The 18,935-nt window shown below is 49.0% G+C and overlaps 1 protein-coding gene across 2 annotated transcripts in view; it reads left to right on the top strand.

The window, feature by feature from the left end:
* MYO18B (myosin XVIIIB) overlaps positions 1-18,935 on the top strand; it is a 275,393-nt gene that overhangs the window by 89,591 nt on the left and 166,867 nt on the right. For both annotated transcript variants that reach the window (XM_081842590.1, XM_081842591.1), the window contains 4 exons: positions 6,344-6,536; positions 9,642-9,722; positions 17,338-17,485; positions 18,325-18,484. In XM_081842590.1, the coding sequence (XP_081698716.1) occupies positions 6,344-6,536; positions 9,642-9,722; positions 17,338-17,485; positions 18,325-18,484 (582 nt within the window). The remainder of the gene's footprint in view (positions 1-6,343; positions 6,537-9,641; positions 9,723-17,337; positions 17,486-18,324; positions 18,485-18,935) is intronic.

Here is an 18,935-nt window from a genome sequence, read left to right as displayed (position 1 = left end):
GATATCACCTTCACTGTGTGCTGCACATGCATACATTCTTCCTTTCCCAAATGCAAAAGAATCATCTTGGCCTTTTAAGTGACCCAAGTGGAAATGCAGCCTGTCATAACAACGTAAGAAGAGAGTCCTGTAGCTGGACCAGGCTAATGGGGACCCATTGAGTCCAGCATCCTCTCTTCACGGTGGCCAACCAGATGCCCATTGTGGGAAACCCACAAGCAGGACCCAAGCACAAGAACATTGTCCCACGCCCTGTGGTTTCTGGCATTCAGAAGCATTGCTGCCTCTCCCACTGTGGAGACAGAGCAGAGCCATCTTAGTCAATAGCCACTAAACCTCTTTTAAAGCCAAACATTGATGCTCCTTTTTGAGTTTAAAACAAACTTGAATAGCTTTTGGGTATCACTGCACTTTCAGAATTGCAGGGCACATCATTAGCTATGACTTGAAATTCTCTGGAGTTAATTCTAAATAGAGATTTCGTTTGTTCTGGGAACTGGGCAGAGGTGATGCGGATAGCCACAAGTAGTGCTTTTTTTCTGGGCGTATGCAGGGGTATGCATACCCCTAAACATTTTGTGAATCTAAGTTTGGCCTCATTGAGGGGCAGTATTTCAATATGAGTAGGAAAATGAGAGTACCCCAGCCTAAACATTTTTCAAGAAAAAAAGCACTGGCTCCAGAATCTTCCCTGGTATTGATGTCACACTGACTGGGCGGTAATTATTTGGGTCCTCTCTTTTCCCCTTTTTGAAAATAGGGACAACATTTGCCTTCCTCCAGTCTGCCGGGACTTTGCCTGTTCTCCAGGAATTCTCAAAGATGACTGCCAGTGGTTCTGAGATCACATCTGCCAGTTCTTTTAATACTCTTGAATGCAGTTCATCTGGCCCTGGAGACTTGAATACATCTAAACTAGCCAAGTATTCTTGTACTATCTCCTTAGTTATTCTGGGCTGTGTTTCCTCTGCTGAATCATTTGCTCCAAATTCTTCAGGTCTGGCATTGTTTTCTTTATCGGAGAAGACTGAGGCAAAGAAGGCATTGAGGAGTTCAGCCCTTTCTGTGTCCCCTGTTTGCATTTCACCATCTTCTCCTCTGAGTGACCCCACTGTTTCTTTGTTCTTCCTTTTGCTACAAACATACCCATAAAAGCCTTTTTTGTTGCTTTTAACCTCTCTAGCAAGCCTGAGTTCATTCTGTGCTTTAGCTTTTCTGACTTTGTGTCTACACGTGCTGGCTATTTGTTTGAATTCCTCTTTGGTGCTTTCCCCCCTTTTCCATTTTTTGTACACATCCTTTTTTAATCTTAACTCAGTTAAAAGTTCTTTAGATAGCCACCCTGGCTTCTTTAGGCACCTTCCATGTTTCCGTCTCATTGGTATTGCCTGAAGTTGTGCTTTTACTATCTCCCTCTTGGCTGCTCCTTTCCGCTGTATAGTAAACTTCAGAAGAGCATGATCACTCGCGCCTAATGATCCTTCCACTTCTACCCCACTAACCAGGTCATCAACATTGGTTAGGACCAGATCTAAAATGGCTGTTCCTCTTGTTGCTTCTCCCACTTTCTGGACAATGAAGTTGTCTGCAAGGCCAGTGAGGAATCTGTTTGACCTTATGCTCTTGGCTGAGTTTGACATCCAGCAAATATCCGGGTAATTGAAGTCCCCCATTACTACTATCTCCCGTCCTTTTGCATGCTTGGCCATCTATTCCAGGAAGGCATCATCTATGTCCTCCGTTTGGCTTGGGAATCTATAGTAAACTCCCACAATGAGGTCCCTGTTATTCTTTTCTCCCTTAATTTTGACCCAAATGCTCTCACTTTGGCTTTGAGGTTCTAAATCTTGGATTTCTTCACAGGTATACACATCCCTGACATATAACGCCACTCCTCCTCCTTTCTTGTCTGGTCTGTTTCTCTGAAATAGATTGTATCCCTCCATTATTACATTCCAGTCGTGGGACTTATCCCACCAGGTTTCAGTGATGCCTATTATGTCATATTTAGTTTGCTGTACCAAGAGCTCAAGCTCATCTTGTTTATTTCCCATGCTTTGTGCATTAGTGTACAGACATTGAAGTCCATTAATCATTCCCCCGTGTCTCTTATTTAAGGATTTTTTCCTCCCACCACTAGGTCTGCGTGCTGTTTGCTCCATTTGGTCTATGACATTTGGATGATCATCTTCATCAATTGATAGACTCCTACCTTCAGGAGCACTGTCTCCCTCCCCCACATTAGTCAGTTTAAAGCCCTTCTGATGAGGTTTCTGAGATTTTTGGCAAAAACATTCCTCCCAACCGTTGTGAGGTGCAGCCCATCGCTTGACAGAAGTCCATCTTCAAGAAACTGCAGTCCGTGATCTAAGAATCCAAACCATTCCTGTTTACACCATTTGCGAAGCCAGCTGTTCACTTCCACTATTTTTCCCTCTCTCCCTGGGCCACGTCGTTCAATTGGGAGGACAGATGAGATAACAATTTGTGCATTTAATTGCTTCAATTTCCTGCCCAGAGCCTCATAGTCTCTTTTGATCTTCTGGAGGCTATTGCTTACAGTGTCATTGGTTCCCACATGAACCAAGAGGAAGGGGTATTTGTCAGTGGGTTTTATGATTCCTTGCAGTTGTTCAGTTACATCTTGGATCTTAGCCCCGGGGAGACAGCACACTTCCCGAGACATCTTGTCAGGCCCACAGATCACTGCTTCTGTTCCCCTCAGTAGGGAATCCCCTATCACCACTACACGCCTCCTCTTAGGTTTGGTCGGGGTTCTTCCGTGAGCTGTCCGTTCCAAGGTCGCCTGCACATTCCCTGAGGACTGACTTTGCTGCTCGTCTTCATATACCTGATCGACTGTAATGAGGGAGAGATCCTCAAATGGAGTCTGCTCTTCGTCTTCCATGCTAGGGGAGAGGACCTCAAAGCGATTGTGTAATTCTAAACAATCAGAGCGAACCCTGGGCCTCCTACGTCTTTGAGTCACGTTTCTCCATATATCTGGCTCCTGTGTTGGTGAACTAGCCTCCTTCTCGGGAGTCCCCTGTCTCCTCTTTGGTGGAGACGGTGTGCTCTGTTGCTTCCAAAAAGAGCTCCAGCTCTCTAATTCTTTGGAGCGTAGCTACACGTTCCTCAAGTTGCTGGACTTTATCTTTTAAGAGGGCAACCAACATGCAATTGCTGCAGGTAAAGCTGCCTGCAACCTTTGGCAAGATGGCAAACATTGCGCAGGAACCGCAGGCGACTGCAGCTGTTCCCTCACTCTCCATTTTGAGAACGTGTCATTGGCGGTGGCTACAGCGGTCCTCCATCATAAGAAGCGTGCAGACAGGACAAATAACCCCCCCCAAAAAAAACCCTAGGTCTCCCCCAACAAACGTTTGAGACTAGCTTCCCTAAATCTAAAAGATGGATCGAACTGCAAGCTCTGATAAGCTCCTCCCACAGCTAATCACCTACCTCAACAGAAACCCTGCCCCCTCTGACCTTTGCACAGGGAGAGCAACTAATCAGCCACAAGAAACACACACAAGAAGACCCTTTTTGCTCCTTCTTCAGTTGCTGCCCTGCAAGCAGTTGCTTCTTGCCTTGTTCAGTCAGGCTGGAGAAGGTGGGGACACAATTTGATGTGGGGCCAAGTCTCCAGTACACTTTGCTGTGTTTCAGACTGATATTTCCTGCCACATTTCCTGTCAGTGTTTGTAAAAATCAAAAAAAAAGGTTCTGACCTCCCTTTGTTGCCTCAGCCTGGCCCTCGGACCCTTGTCGGCATAAAAGAGTCCACGAGAAAAGTATCCTTGCAGAGTACTTTCTGCTTTTATTCTTAAAAGTCTTTCTGCAAAAGCGACTGACACACACATCAACACTACCAGCTTTCACTAACCAACCAATCAACACAACCCAAACTAACATTTCTCACACTATATATACAACCTGGTGCAGGCTGCTGACTCATGCTGACCCAGCTTTTTTAAGCATTAAAGAAGCAGCATCCAATTTTTAGCCATGACATTTCCTACCATTCCTGCATAGTAAAGCTTGCAAAAGGGGAAGAATGTGGCTCTTTCAAAGCTGTTGTTTCATGGCCGTTTAGTGATGTCTGGGCTATGAAGGTGATGTGCACAGGAAGCAGGAGTGATCTATCCTGCTCATATACAATTTTCTGAATGTTGCTTGTGTGCTTTGGCCCTGCTCATATGTGGGAGGAACTTAGAATAGACAAGGTTACAAGGGACATTGGCATCAGCCTGTGATGACACGTTGGGTCCCTCCCAACTCTGGTTTCCCTTTTTGAAATAAGGCAACCCTAATCCTTCATATTGTTCCAAAAGCTGTGTGCCACCCCCACCCCGACTCTGCAAGATTCCTGGGGGTTCCAGGCACTCACCCAGAGTCTGTATTCCTTTAAAGTATTGAGAAATAGCAGAGACCGTCATGGCCTTAAGAAATATGGTTTATTCACTTATTTACACCTTCAATATGCATGGAGGGAGTCCAGCTCTCACAGCATGCCTTCAGCCAGTCTGTCCAAAATGAATCCCAGTCTTTCTTCTTCCCAGCAGCCCTTACTCAAAACTCCCTTTCCCAGTTACCCTGGCAGCCTTCCAAACCCCCAGTCTCTGTTCACCCCTCAGGGCAAGGGAAAGGACAGTTCTCTTGCATTGCCAATGGCTCTCCATGATCCTGCATTATTTCTTAATGACCCTAGCTTGACTGGGTCATTTTGCATAGGCTAGCCCAGGGGTTCCTCTGTGGCTTATATTTCTCCCTTCACATCCCAAATAATCAAAATCCCACCATTTATAATTTTATAGGGTTTATGGGGGTCTCCACCCCAAAAAACTATAACACCATGTTTAGACTATGACTCCCATAAACCCTGACTATTGGCTGTGCTGGACTGGAGCCGGTGGGAACAAGGAACCTGCTGATGGCAACATGTGAGGGGCACTGCTGGGCCCCTGAACCAGTTCATGTCTGCCTTTTCTTTCATGGGTGGTGGAAAGCTGAAAGTAGATGGTGCTGCTGAGCTGCAATCCTGCTTTCTGCTTTTTAAATTATTGCAAGGAAGGTTTTTACATGAGAGGGTGCCTGGGAAAGAGAGGAGGGGGCCAGAGAGAAGCCCAGACAGTCCTCGGATTAAGAGCCTCCATGGCACCCTCTGGAGGCTTCACCCAGAGCAAAGGTCCTGGCAAACCCCCTTAGTTTCACCCCTGCAAGAACCTTTGGCCTGGTCTGGAAGCAGATGGGTAGCCTGTGCAGAGATTTTAACAATGGTGTTCCATGTTGCTGACCCCTTCAGCATTCTGGCCACTGGATTCTGCACCAGCTTCTGCACCAGGTGCAATGGCAGCCTCACACAGAGCACATTGCAGTAATCCAACCTTGAGGTTGCCAAGGCATGGATTACAGTGGTCGGGCTATCTCCATCCAGGAACAGCTGTAGCTGGTCAACCAGATGAAGCACTCCTTTTACTTTGCTCTGCTGAAACCAAAATGTGGCATCTATTCCAATGAAATATGTATCTGGCTTCTACCAGTCAGCAAGTTTTGACATCTGCTGCTAACCTTGTAAGGAGTGAATGCTCTTTGTGCAAGCAAGGTCTTTTTAAAAGCCCTTCCTTGGGTCCCAAACATTGAAAAGACTACCTGGAGTTCCATCCACAGCCAGAGGCCTTGAGATGATCTCTGCAGATACAGTATTGGACCACAAAGTCTTTGGATGTCTTGCCCGCCTTCTTAAACTAGAATGCTACAGACATAGGTCAGACCCTGGGGCCATCTAGCCCATCATCTCTCCATGATTTCAGGCAGAAGTCTATGGCAGTCTTAACAAGAGATGTGGTACAGTGGTTAGAAGAAAGGAGATTCCGATTCAAAATCAGAAAGAACTTTCTAACAGTAACAGCTGTTTGACAGTGGAATGGTTTCTCCTTCATTGGAGGTTTTTAAGCAGAGGTTGGTTGGCCATCTGTCGTGGGTGCTTTAGTTGATATTCCTGCACTGCCGGGGGTTGGACTAGAGGACCCTTGGGGTCCCTTACAATTCTACAATTCTGTGATTCTATGATTTGAGGGTTGGACTATGATATGGCAGACTAGGGTTCAAATAATCCCACTGGGTGACCTTGGGCCCGTCACCGCCTTTCAGCCTAACCTACCTCGGAGGGTTGTTGTGGCGATGAAATGAGGAGGGGGGGGAGAACCATGTATACCACCTTGAGCTCTTCGGAGAAAAGAAAGTAGGGGTATAAATGAAGTACACAAATAAATAAATGAACATCAAAGACCTGGATTTTGCATGGAAACAAGGCACTCTATCCTAACCACCCTTTCCCTAGGTCCTTCTCTTCAAGTTCCCTCTCCATGGCCTCGATCATGGTGGTGGACACGCCTGGCTTCCACAACCCCCGGCACCAGAAGAGAGAGCGTGCAGCGACTTTTGAGGAGTTCTGTCACAACTATACACAGGAGCGGCTGCAGGGCCTCTTCTACAAGAGAACCTTTGTGTCTACACTGGAGAGGTACCAGGAGGTGAGTCTCCACAATCTGGTAACTTCCAGGTTGGATTATTGCAACGCGCCCTACTTGGTGCTGCCCTTGAAGGCAACTTGGACACTCCAGCTGGTCCTAAATGCAGCAGCTAGATTACTGGCTGGGGTTGCCTATAAAACAGCTGCATTGGCTGCCAACTCATTTCCAGGCCCAATTTAAGGTGTTCACATCAGTGTTCAAAGCCTTAAATGACTCAGGCCAACAATACCTAAAATACCACCCACAGACCCCGTTGGGTGCTGAGATTGGAAGAGGGGGCCTCTTGGTTGTTCCACTACTTTCAGAAGTTCAGGGGTCAGCAGCCCAGGAGAGGGCCTTCTCTGTGGTAGCCCTTAATCTGTGGGAATCCCTCCCCACAGAGGGCACCTGGCACCTTCATTGTACAGCTTCTGGAAAATGCTGAAGATGCAGCTCTTTGCTCTGACCTTTGGCACTTGAGACACGTATTTTTAAAGACCCACTTAATCAGTGTGAGTTGTTTAACCTGTTTTTAATGCTGTGTTTTAATTATTGCAAACAACTGTGCTGTTGTGGTAAGTAGGTGGCGCTGTGGTCTAAACCACTGAGCCTATGGCTTGCTGATCGAAGGTCGGCAGTTTGAACAACGTGAGCTCCCGTTGCTCTGTCCCTGCTCCTGCCAACCTAGCAGTTTGAAAGTACATCAAAGTGCAAGTAGATAAATAGGTACCGCTCCGGCGGGAAGATAAATGGTTTTTCTGTGTGCTGTTCTGGTTTCGCCAAAAGCAGCTTAGTCATGCTGGCCACATGACCCGGAAAAACTGTCTGCGGACAAACGCTGGCTTCCTCGGCCAGTAAAGCAAGGTGAGCGCCGCAACCCCAGAGTCATTTGTGACTGGACTTAACTGTCAGGGGTCCTTTACCTTTTTTTACTGTGCTGTTGACCAAAAAAAAAAATGAGTATGCCTCATACAGCGTTCCCTGTCAGGCTCCAAGCAGTTGCTTTTCTCTCTCTCTTTGCATGTGTGTGTTTGGGTCAGGATCAGGTGGACATGGAAAAGCTGGGGATCACTAGACCAACAAATGAGAATAAGTTGGGATGCCCTGAGAGGGAAAAGCCAGTCAGGGGTTACGATCCAAAGCAGCCATAAAACGAAGGTAGCAGGAGCATCAGAGTGTTGTCCTAACACCAGAGGTGAATCGGTTGGATGGAAGAGTGAGCTCTGAGGTTAAGCAGGCTGGTTCTGCAGCCTAGAAAATGCCCGTGAAACATCAAGCTCAGCAGAAGCCGAGTGTGGGTGGATCAGGAGGTGAGGCATGGGATCAAACCACTCCAGGCACCTTCTGATAGTTCAGCTCAAAACCCAGAGTCCTCTCCCTGAGAATGGAACAAAAAGTTGCGGTATGGAGTACTGCTATTCATTGTGCCTGCCAGCCAATCAGGCTCTTTCCATTCACACTTACTTACTTTTTACTTTGTCAAACCTTCATTAGGAATTACAAATATAGGCCATCATAAAACTTCCATATATAAAATTCTAAAATATATACAAATAATACTCCATCCCATTAACACATTTTCCCACTTCCCCTTCCCCAGATAGACACTCAGCATTCTCTGGCCCCTGAGCATCCTCACTGGCCTGTTTCAGGGCTTGCTTTCCCCCCTCCTTAAGATTTGCCCCCAAATATTTTTCTGCTTCTGCAACCCTTGAAGCCCCCGTTTTTGTCCCATCTTGGGCGAACCCCATCTTCATTTTGGGGAAAAGTGACAAGCGGGGTGCTGCAGGGTTCTCTCCTGGGCCATTGTTGTTCATCATTTTTATAAATGAAGGAATTGAGGGGTTGCTTATCAAATGTGCAGATGACACCAAACTGGGAGTGGTAGCTAATGCCACAGAAGACAGAATTGAGATTTAAAATGAGCTTAACAGAATTGGGAAATGGGCCCAGGCTAACAAAATGAATTTCAATAGGAACAAACTTAAGGTTCTGCACTTAGGCAGGAAGAACCAGATGCACAAATATAAGATGGGGGACACCTGGCTTACTAGCAGTAAATATGAAAAGGATCTAGGGGTCTTGGTGGACAACAAGCTTATCATGAGTGTGATACAGGAGCAAAAAAATCTAATACTATACTAGGCTACATCTAAAGAAGTCTAGTGTCCAGGACAAGGGAAGTAACAGAATCATAGAATCATAGAATCATAGAGTTGGAAGAGACCACAAGGGCCATCGAGTCCAACCCCCTGCCAAGCAGGAAACACCATCAGAGCACTCCTGACATATGGTTGTCAAGCCTCTGCTTAAAGACCTCCAAAGAAGGAGACTCCACCACACTCCTTGGCAGCAAATTCCACTGTTGAACAGCTCTTACTGTCAGGAAGTTCTTCCTAATGTTTAGGTGGAATCTTTTTTCTTGTAGTTTGGAACCATTGCTCCGTGTCCGCTTCTCTGGAGCCGCAGAAAACAACCTTTCTCCCTCCTCTATGTGACATCCTTTTATATATTTGAACATGGCTATCATATCACCCCTTAACCTCCTCTTCTCCAGGCTAAACATGCCCAGCTCCCTTAGCTGTTCCTCATAAGGCATCGTTTCCAGGCCTTTGACCATTTTGGTTGGATGCTTTAGTTGAGATTCCTGCATTGCATAGGTTGGAGTAGATGATCCTCAGGGTCCCTTTCAACTCTACAGTTCTATGATTCTATGATCTTTACTCAGCACCTGCATTTGCAAAGAATATATGATGAATGGGGTGTAGAATCCACAACATTTTCGTGGGGAAGCTCCCCATTTTAAGGAAATGACTAGGTCTTGTGTGGTGCATTCTCCCGACGTCCTCTTATTGTCAGGGCACCCATTGCTTATGAAGCCTGCTTAATATTTACCCCACCCCCGCCATTGCGACAAGAATGACTTGGAAGACGGGAGACAACTCTGGCTCCAGAGGAGTTGGCACTTCAAAGAGGTTGCTTTGATCAGCAAGCTTCAGAATGCCACCAAAGGCAGAGAGAAAAAGTAAAAATACACGACTATATTTTTTTAAAAAGTGTGTGAGATGGGTTCTTTTGTTCTATCACTCAAATATAAACTCTGTCTTTGTCCTTCATGTCTTCTAGGAAAATATTGAGGTGCCATTTGATCTCCCCGAAGTCTCCCCAGCAACCACAGTAGCCATTGCAGATCAAAACTCATCCCAGGTAATTAAGAAATGAAAGGGGTGTGTGGAATGGGGGGAGAGAGGTGAGTGCTGCCATTTTGCCACTGCCTTGGCCTGGCAGGAATTTAAGTGCAATGCAGAATACCCAGTTGAGGGATCTTGTTTTTCTGTGAAGGATGCGGCTATGTTTGCTGCTACATTAAGACTTTTCCTGTGGCAGAGAGTGAAGATGGAGAGCTTTGAAGTCTTTGTGGCAAGAGCAGAATGATCACCATAGGCCTGGAGGGATTGCTGGGAAATCAAAGGCAAAAATTCACAACCATACTTTAAAACATGCAAAATTAAAATACTGAAACAGAGTAAAATTACCTCAACTTTCTTAGCATCTGCGTAGGCTTGTTTAAACAATAACATTTTTGGCAGGTGCTGAAAAGTATACAGTGAATATGCTGGGAGCTGCCCTCTGAGTTTGCATGGAAATGGCATGTTTATGCATGAAGGTGGAGGTGCCCAAGACCATTATGGTGCCAAGGCAGGAAATGCAGGCAGCATTAAGATAAATTCAACAGTGTAAATATGTTTTGATGGATGCAATAGTGGAAAACCGATTGGTATACTTTTTGTAAAATATGCAGAGATTTAAGATATGAACCAAGGGAAATGAAGAAGGGAAATGAACCAAGGAAAAAGAAGAAGAGAAGTCATTGATATAATAAGGATGTAAAATGTTTATTTGAAATTGTAAAACAGAAAATTTAATAAAATTATATATATATATATATATATATATATATATATATATATATATATATTTAAAGGCAGGAAATGCAAACCACCCCACACCATAGGTGGTAAATGCAAAACATAACCTTAATGCTAACATTAAATTGGTCTGGTGACCCATCACAACTGACGTCCCGGGCACTGTCCAATTGGAGGCTGGCACACTTGGTTCTCTCTCTCCAAGTGACAAAATTACAGTTTGGTTTCTGGGGGTGGCCTGTGGGTGGCAAATGATCTTTACTTGGAGTACTATCAACAGAAAAGTGTATATGGATTGTGTTATGTATCAAGATGGAGGACATATGTCCCTCAGTTGCTGCTGGACTCCCATCAGCCCCAGGCAGAATGGTGAAGGCAAGATAGGAATTCTACTTCAGCAGTATCTGTAGGACCACAGGATCCATTCCTGTCTTTCAGCCTAAGAGACTGCCCATAAAGGTCCCAGGGCACCATGTAGCCCATGAGCACCCTTGGAATGTTGAGAGTGCACTGTGCACGCCACCTTTGGGTGCTTTTCCTGTTACCAGGGTCACCCCCAGACATAGAGAGAGAGAGAGAGAGAGAGAGAGAGAGAGAGAGAGAGAGAGAGAGAGACTGAGGATGCACACACAGACTTTCTTTCTTTCTTTTCCAAGGGATGTGGATGAATATCTGATCCAGGAGAACTGAAATGCATTTTTCTTGCAGTTCCACATTTTTTACATGGAGCTCCTCTCAAAACACCCTCAAAGTAAAGCTTGCACTGGTCAAGCGCACAGTGAAAACCACAGAAATGCAGAATAGTGAGGATTTTCATGATTTTTACATAGGATCACATTCACAGCAAGCTTTCCAACAAATCACAGGACACATCTGTGGACATGCATAGAGGTGACCTATGATTTAGTAGGGATTTGGAGGGAATCCTTTGGTTTTTTTTAAAAAATATATTATGAAGATCCAGAAGGTTCCATGTCTCAGATCCATGTTTTTGAACCATGGCAAGGCTGGATGATTTTTATGATTCTATCAGCAGTGACAGTTGTGATCTGTGATTTTGTGACAGTTTGGGGCCAGAGATTTGTAAACAGACTGTTAGGTTTCCAAGGGGTTGCTCGTGCGCAAGCAGGCAAATCTCTCCCTGGCTGGCTGCTAATGTAAACTTTATCTGTCCGGAGAGCCACTCACCCGTGGCTTTCCTCCAGCAAAGAAGCTCCTTCACGCCCAGTCTCCGCCTTCCCTCTCTGCATGAAAGCCTTCTGCGCAGAGAGGGCATGGGCAGCGGAGGAACCCTTCCCTCCCCGCTTGTCCCAGGCAAGGAGTCATGGGATCGCCTCGCCGCTTCCGACTCCTGCACCCCCTCTCCACTGGAGCTGCGTTTATTCTCTTCCCCAGAAGATGAGCTGCTTCTCCTGATCCCTGGAGGTTCTCTATAATCCCTCTGGCTTTTGCTCTCTCCCTCCGGCACTGATAGCAGTTCCCTGACACAGACTATGCACTTGCAAGGCTTACTGGATTTCATTTGTATGTGTCAGGGCACAAAGCTTCTCTCTCTCTCTCTCTCTCCCTCCCTCCCTCCCTCTGGCAGTGCTCCCCTCCCCGATCCCTTCAGCACCCCACTTTCTCCCTTCCAGTCACCCCACTTTCTTTCTCCCAGATCCCTTTCCTTCTGTTATGTACTGAGTTGAATAGGATCCAAACTGCAGCAGTCTGATTGGTCCTAGAACAATAGGCTCCAAAAGGCAGCAGTCTGATTGGTCCTAGAACAATAGGATTCAGAATGCAGCAGTCTGATTGGTCCTAGAACAATGCAGCAGTATGATTGGTTAGCAGGAACCACCCAATCATGCTCCAGATAGAAGTGAATCCACAACCTGATTGGCCTACAGTAGAATCCTGGAATTAGCCAATCATGTGCAGCCCATTGTGTAAATAATGTATATAAAGCAGATACTTTGAGGGGACATTCATTCCTCCTCACCACTATGAGCTGAATAAAGAGCATGAAATCACTTTGCGACTCTGAGTATATTTCACTGGCGACGAAGGTGGGATCCCGCTGAGCTGACTGCCACACACAGCACCGCAGCACCGCCACCTGCCGCACCGCTGCCTCGCACCGTGTATCCAGGCTTCAGCTCCGGGACACAAGGAACTCAGAATGGCAACTGACAGCAGCTTCTCGCCATTCAACCCAGCATCTGGAGACTGGGAAGCGTACGCCTCCCGTTTCACCTTCCTCCTAGAAGCCAAAGGGGTCACCGATGAAGAAGACGCCAAGAAGAGGGCAATATTCTTCAGCGTCTGCGGAGAGGAGACATTTGAAATCGCCCGGGCTCTCCTTGCGCCTGAAGACGTCGCTACTGTTCCATACAAAACAATAATGGAACAGCTGAAGGGGCACTTTTCGCCACAGCCCTCAGTGGTGGCTCGTCGAAATGCCTTCTACGCAAAGCGGCAAGCCCCTGGGGAAACCATAACTGGGTTTGTGACCTCTCTCCGCCAAGCTGCCCGGTTCTGCAACTTCTCAGAGCTGGAGAACATGCTTCGTGACCGCCTCGTCGGTGGCCTGAAGGATGAGAAGCTGCAACGACGCCTCTACGCTAAGAAGAACCTAACGTTCCAGGTCGCTCTGGAGGAGGCCCTGGCAACGGAAGCTGCTGAGAGGTCGACGCAAGAGGCACGGCTGAGCCAGCCGTCCCAACCGAGGGTCCACCACGAAGACCTCACCAACGACTCGGGATCCGACAGGGAGGAGGTGCACCGAGTACAGCAGCGCACTCAAGCAGCCCACATACCACAGCTGCCTCGACGAGAAGGAGGGAACTGTGCAAGCTGTGGAGAAAGTCACGAGAGGAGGACCTGCCGTTTCCGCAACGCAGAGTGCAGGCAGTGCAGAAAATTGGGACACATCGCCCGGGTGTGTCGGGCTTGGCCCACCCGAAGCCAGGCATCAGATGACCAATCCAAGAGCCCCAGGTCCCGGGGCCCAACGCACCAAGGCAACTCGACGGAGCTCACAGACTTCCAGGTATACCAGTTGCCCCACCCCAACGTAGAGAAAATTTATGTAGAGGTACAGATAGAGGGGGCCCCATGCCGCATGGAGCTTGACACGGGTTCAACTCTATCCATAATCTCGGCAAGGACCTTAAGGAAACTGTGTCCTACTGGGGGTCCCAAACTCAGGCCGGCCCCATTCACCCTCCGGGACTTCCAGAAACGTAAGGTCCCCACAATGGGGGTGGGGACCTTCAGGGTGCAATACCGAGGGCGGACGCGGCAACTGGACTTGCTTGTGGTCAAGGGCCCCTACATTAGCTTACTGGGGTTGGCATGGTTTGGACCACTGGGACTAGCCATCACCGGGGTGAACCACATGAGCTTACAAGTGGACGTGGACGCCATATGCAAGGAGTTTCCGGGGGTTTTCGATGGGAAATTGGGACAGTATACGGGCCCCCCCATTGCTCTACAGCTTGACCCCGCAGTACGACCAGTCAGGCTCAAGGCCCGCCGGGTCCCATTCGCCCTGAAACCCCGTATAGACGAGGAATTGGACCGACTCGTGGAGCAAGGAGTGCTGGAGCCGGTGCCTAATGCCCCCTGGGAAACCCCAAGCGTCACACCCGTCAAGCCTAATGGTTCGGTCCGCATCTGCGCAGACTACAAATGTACCATAAACAAGGCCCTCATGGCCCATGCATACCCAGTGCCAGTGGTCAGCCATGTCCTTGCCACCCTGGCTGGGTCGAAAATTTTTGGCAAGCTGGACTTGGCCCAAGCATATCAACAGCTGCCAGTAGATGAGGCCACAGCAGAGGCACAGACGATTGTGACGCACAGAGGAGCGTTCAGGGTAAAGCGGCTGCAATTCGGGGTCAGCGTGGCACCAGGCATATTCCAGAATCTAATGGACTCTCTCCTTAAAGGGATTCCTGGTGTCACCCCCTTCTTTGATGATGTGTTGATTGCCGGGCCCACACCAGAGGAGTTTGAGGACCGCCTCCGCACTGTTCTGCACCGTTTCCAGATGGCGGGTCTCAAGGTGAAGCGGGAAAAATGTCTACTAGGAGTGCCTCAAGTGGACTTTCTGGGATTTATGGTGGATGCAGAAGGGGTTCACCCGACTGGGGACAAGGTACGGGCCATTTGTGATGCCCCAGCGCCCAAGAACAAGACTGAACTTCAGGCCTTCTTGGGATTATTGAACTTTTACCATTCCTTCCTTCCCCACAAGGCGGCGGTAGCGGAGCCCCTACACAGACTCCTGGACAAGCGGGCCCCTTGGGTGTGGGGCCAGCGCCAGGAGGCCGCATTCCAGGCAGTCAAGGACTTGCTTGTCTCAAACTCGGTCTTGGCACACTTCGACGAGAGGCTGCCGGTGGTGCTAGCATGCGACGCCTCGCCCTATGGCATCGGCGCTGTCCTGGGACACCAACTCCCGGATGGAAGAGAGGTACCGGTAGCATACTTTTCCCAGACACTCAACGAAACCGAGCGGAACTACTCGCAAATCGACAAGGAGGGTCTGGCAATCGTGAAGGGAGTAAAAAAATTCCATGATTTCTTGTACGGGCGGCCCTTCACCGTGGTGACTGACCACAAGCCGTTGCTTGGCTTGTTTGCCCCCGAAAAGCAGACCCCCCAAGTGCTGTCTCCTCGCGTCCTCAGGTGGTCAATTTTCCTTGCCAGCTACCAGTATGCACTGATTCACCGCCCTGGAAAGGCGATGGGCCATGCAGACGCCCTCAGCAGGCTACCACTACCGGAAACAGGCCCCGACCCAGCACCTGCACAAGAGGTTATGAGCCTGGAGCTGCTTCCTGACCGCCCCATTCAGGCACAAGAAGTTGCACACCATTCCAAGAAAGATAGGGTCATCTCCCGGGTCCTGGACTGGGTGTGGAGGGGATGGCCCAGCCGCAGCCCCGGGCCAGAATTCGCCGGCTACACAACCCGCAAACATGAACTGTCAGCCCACAAGGGGTGCCTGTTATGGGGAAGCAGGGTCGTTGTTCCCCAGCCCCTCCGCAAAAGGGTCCTCACAGCCCTACACGAGACACACCCAGGGGTAGTAAGAATGAAGGCCCTTGCCAGGAGTTATGTGTGGTGGCCGGGGATCGACGGAGAGATAGAGGCCTGGGTCAAACACTGCCAGGCCTGCCAGGAATCCCGCCCAGATCCCCCAAGGGCCCCAGTCCAGTCCTGGGAGTCCGCCCGAGCACCATGGTCACGCCTGCATGTGGACTTCGCTGGCCCCTTTCAGGGGAAAACATTCTTCATAGTGGTGGACTCCTACACCAAATGGCTGGAAGTCGCACTGGTACCGTCCACTTCTACGTCCGCAGCCATCCGGGTACTACGCAGGCTGTTTGCAACCCACGGGCTCCCTGACACTCTCGTCTCAGACAACGGGACTGCATTTACATCAGGAGAATTTCAAACCTTCACAGTGCAGAACGCCATCCGCCACATCCGTTCGGCGCCATTCCACCCTGCCACCAATGGCCAAGCAGAACGCATGGTGCGGACCACCAAGGACACCCTTCGCCGCATGACGCAAGGGGATTGGGAGTACCGCCTTGCCACATTCCTTCTAGCACAGCACAGCACCCCCAGCTCAACGACTGGCCGGAGCCCCGCTGAACTACTAATGGGTCGGCGCCTTGCAATCAGATTGGACCGCCTTCACCCCGATAGAGCTCAGGATGAGGTAGTGGTGGGGGAAGGCAGGAACCCCCGGACCTTCGAGGCCCAGGACCCAGTGTACGCAAAGAATTTTGGGGCAGGCCCTGCATGGGTACCTGCCACAGTCACCAGGGTCACGGGCCCCGTGTCGTACGAGGTGCTAACAGATGGGGGGCAATGCTGGCGCCGCCACTGCGACCAGATACGGCGACGATTCCCGGGAGAAAACCAGGAGGAGGAGGACAGGTCAGAGGAGTCCCAAGGGAACAGTGGGGCAGTGAGGCCCATAGAGCAGCAGGGGCAAGCAGGAGAGGCAGAATCAGTAAATACAGAGAGGACCCGCGAGGCCGAAAGGACACCGGAACCAGAACCACGACTGAGCGAGCCGGTTGCGCCAGACCAAACAGCCCCATCCTTGGAACACGAGCCAGAACCTGAACCCCGGACCAGGGAACACCCCAGGCCGCAACGCACACGTAGGCCACCGGCGTACCTTGAGGACTATGAATGCGACCTTCCGGGCAGGACTGGAACTTAGAGGGGAGGGGTGTTATGTACTGAGTTGAATAGGATCCAAACTGCAGCAGTCTGATTGGTCCTAGAACAATAGGCTCCAAAAGGCAGCAGTCTGATTGGTCCTAGAACAATAGGATTCAGAATGCAGCAGTCTGATTGGTCCTAGAACAATGCAGCAGTATGATTGGTTAGCAGGAACCACCCAATCATGCTCCAGATAGAAGTGAATCCACAACCTGATTGGCCTACAGTAGAATCCTGGAATTAGCCAATCATGTGCAGCCCATTGTGTAAATAATGTATATAAAGCAGATACTTTGAGGGGACATTCATTCCTCCTCACCACTATGAGCTGAATAAAGAGCATGAAATCACTTTGCGACTCTGAGTATATTTCACCTTCCAACCTTCATGGATGCTCTGCTATCTGTTTCAATGCTCACCTGAGCTGTGAAAAGCACATAGAACTGAAATCAGAAGCTGGAAAGAGCAGCACACTTCCAGCTTCTTCCTTTTCCTCTAGGGGCTTTTCAAGCAGGCGGAAAAGGCAACCACCCTCACCCCTCACAAGAAGTATGGGTGGGGAGGCTTCAGGTGCTTCATGGGCACCAGGGGAAGTCCAGTGACCTCAGCAATATTCCCTGACCCTACTTACAATAGCTGGTCTGTTTCTCCTGCCCCTCTAGGTCCATGCCACCCCTGGGGGCCAGGCAGAAGACCCCAAGGGCCTGTTCTGGATTCTGGATGAGGAGGTCTTGATCCAAGGCTCCAGTGACAGCACTGCACTCAACCGTCTGTGCTCTTACTTTGTGAAGGAGGGCCCGATCAATGAAGGTAAAATGGAGGGGCCCTCAGCTCCTGTTGACATGGGGTTGGGGACATTATGTGGCTGGGTTGGTACAGGCCTGTCCACAGCCTGGCTCTTTAAGACTGCTCAGCCTCCATCCAAGGCTCCACTGTCTGCAAATGGGACTGTCTCTGGCCCATTGACCCTTGGGTTGCCCATCTCCCACCTATTGGCATCAGGGCGTCTTCCTGGTCACATGATTGGCTGGATACAACCGCCTGTCAGTCAAGACTCATGGGAGGGTGGGGTCAAGGCCTTTCAAAGCTGGACTTGGTGAAGTGCCCTTTGTCCTCCATTCACCACCTCTGCTGCTACACCCAAGGAGACCAGAGGCCTGTTTTATGTGTCCTGAATCTTCCAGCATTCAGCTTTGTTGGATGTCCTTGATTTCTAGAGTTATGAGAGAGGGTGGAAAGCTTTTCTGTATCCACTTTCTGCTTGCCAGGCATAATGTTATACACTTCTATCATGTTACCTTTTACTCCTCTTTTCTCGAAGCTAAAATGTTCCGAACACTGCAACCTTTCTTCATAGGGGAGTTGCTCTACCCCCTCAATCATTTTAGTTGACCTTTTCAGAAATGACCTTTCATGTTTTAAGGGACAATGGGGCTCCCTGTGTGGATTCTAACCCTTGCTGAGAGCTCCCAAGTGGTGCAAGGCAAGATTTCACCCAGGTCACTCATTCACACCATTTTGGAGATTTCCCTTGCCATTCCTTGGAAAGTCCTTTTACCCCTCCCCTGGCCTGCACCTGCCTTTTCCTCATTCCCTTTCCTCCCACTTAAGTAACCCTCTCCTATTTCATCGATGTCTCTTCACTGCAGGACAGGGATCCCTGCGCAAGTGTGAGCAGGCCCTGCAGTTCGAGATCGCCCACCAGCTTGGCCAAGACCCCGTCCGCTATGATGCCACTGGCTGGGTGAACAAAGCCAAGTGGAACCTCTCAGTGCAGAATGCCATCCAAGTCCTGCAGGAGTCGAAAATGTAAGTTCTTCTGCATGCAGAATTCCATGCCAGAGGCAGCGCCAAACTCAGGTCCTGGGGGAAGTTTATGTGTTTAGTTTTATTTCATGCAATTTATTTATCACTTGATATTGGAATTTGAACTCCTCACCCAATAAAGCTAAGAGGGAGGAGATGCAGTCATTCCTATTGTGCTTCAGAATTAATTGATTAAATTCAATGCCCAGTGGTGTGCTGATGGCTGGTTTTAAAAGGGATCAGCATCGGGGAGAATTGAAGGCCCACACAAGGACAGGAACACAAGTGGAAACTGCTATTAAGTCATGATGACATGGCAGTCTCCCATCACCATGATTCATAAATAAGTGGAACTTATTCAGCTATGTGTTGGAAATGCCCCAGAGCAAGAGGGAGATTGCTATCACATGTGGTGGGGTTGTTAACTAGCAAAAAAGGTATTGGAATTTAATTT

Source organism: Podarcis erhardii, assembly GCF_964252035.2.
Source record: "Podarcis erhardii genome assembly, chromosome: 15".
NCBI lineage: Eukaryota > Metazoa > Chordata > Lepidosauria > Squamata > Lacertidae > Podarcis > Podarcis erhardii.
The sequence above is the reverse complement of the archived record's forward strand: the minus strand, read 5'-3'. Positions and strand labels throughout refer to the sequence as shown.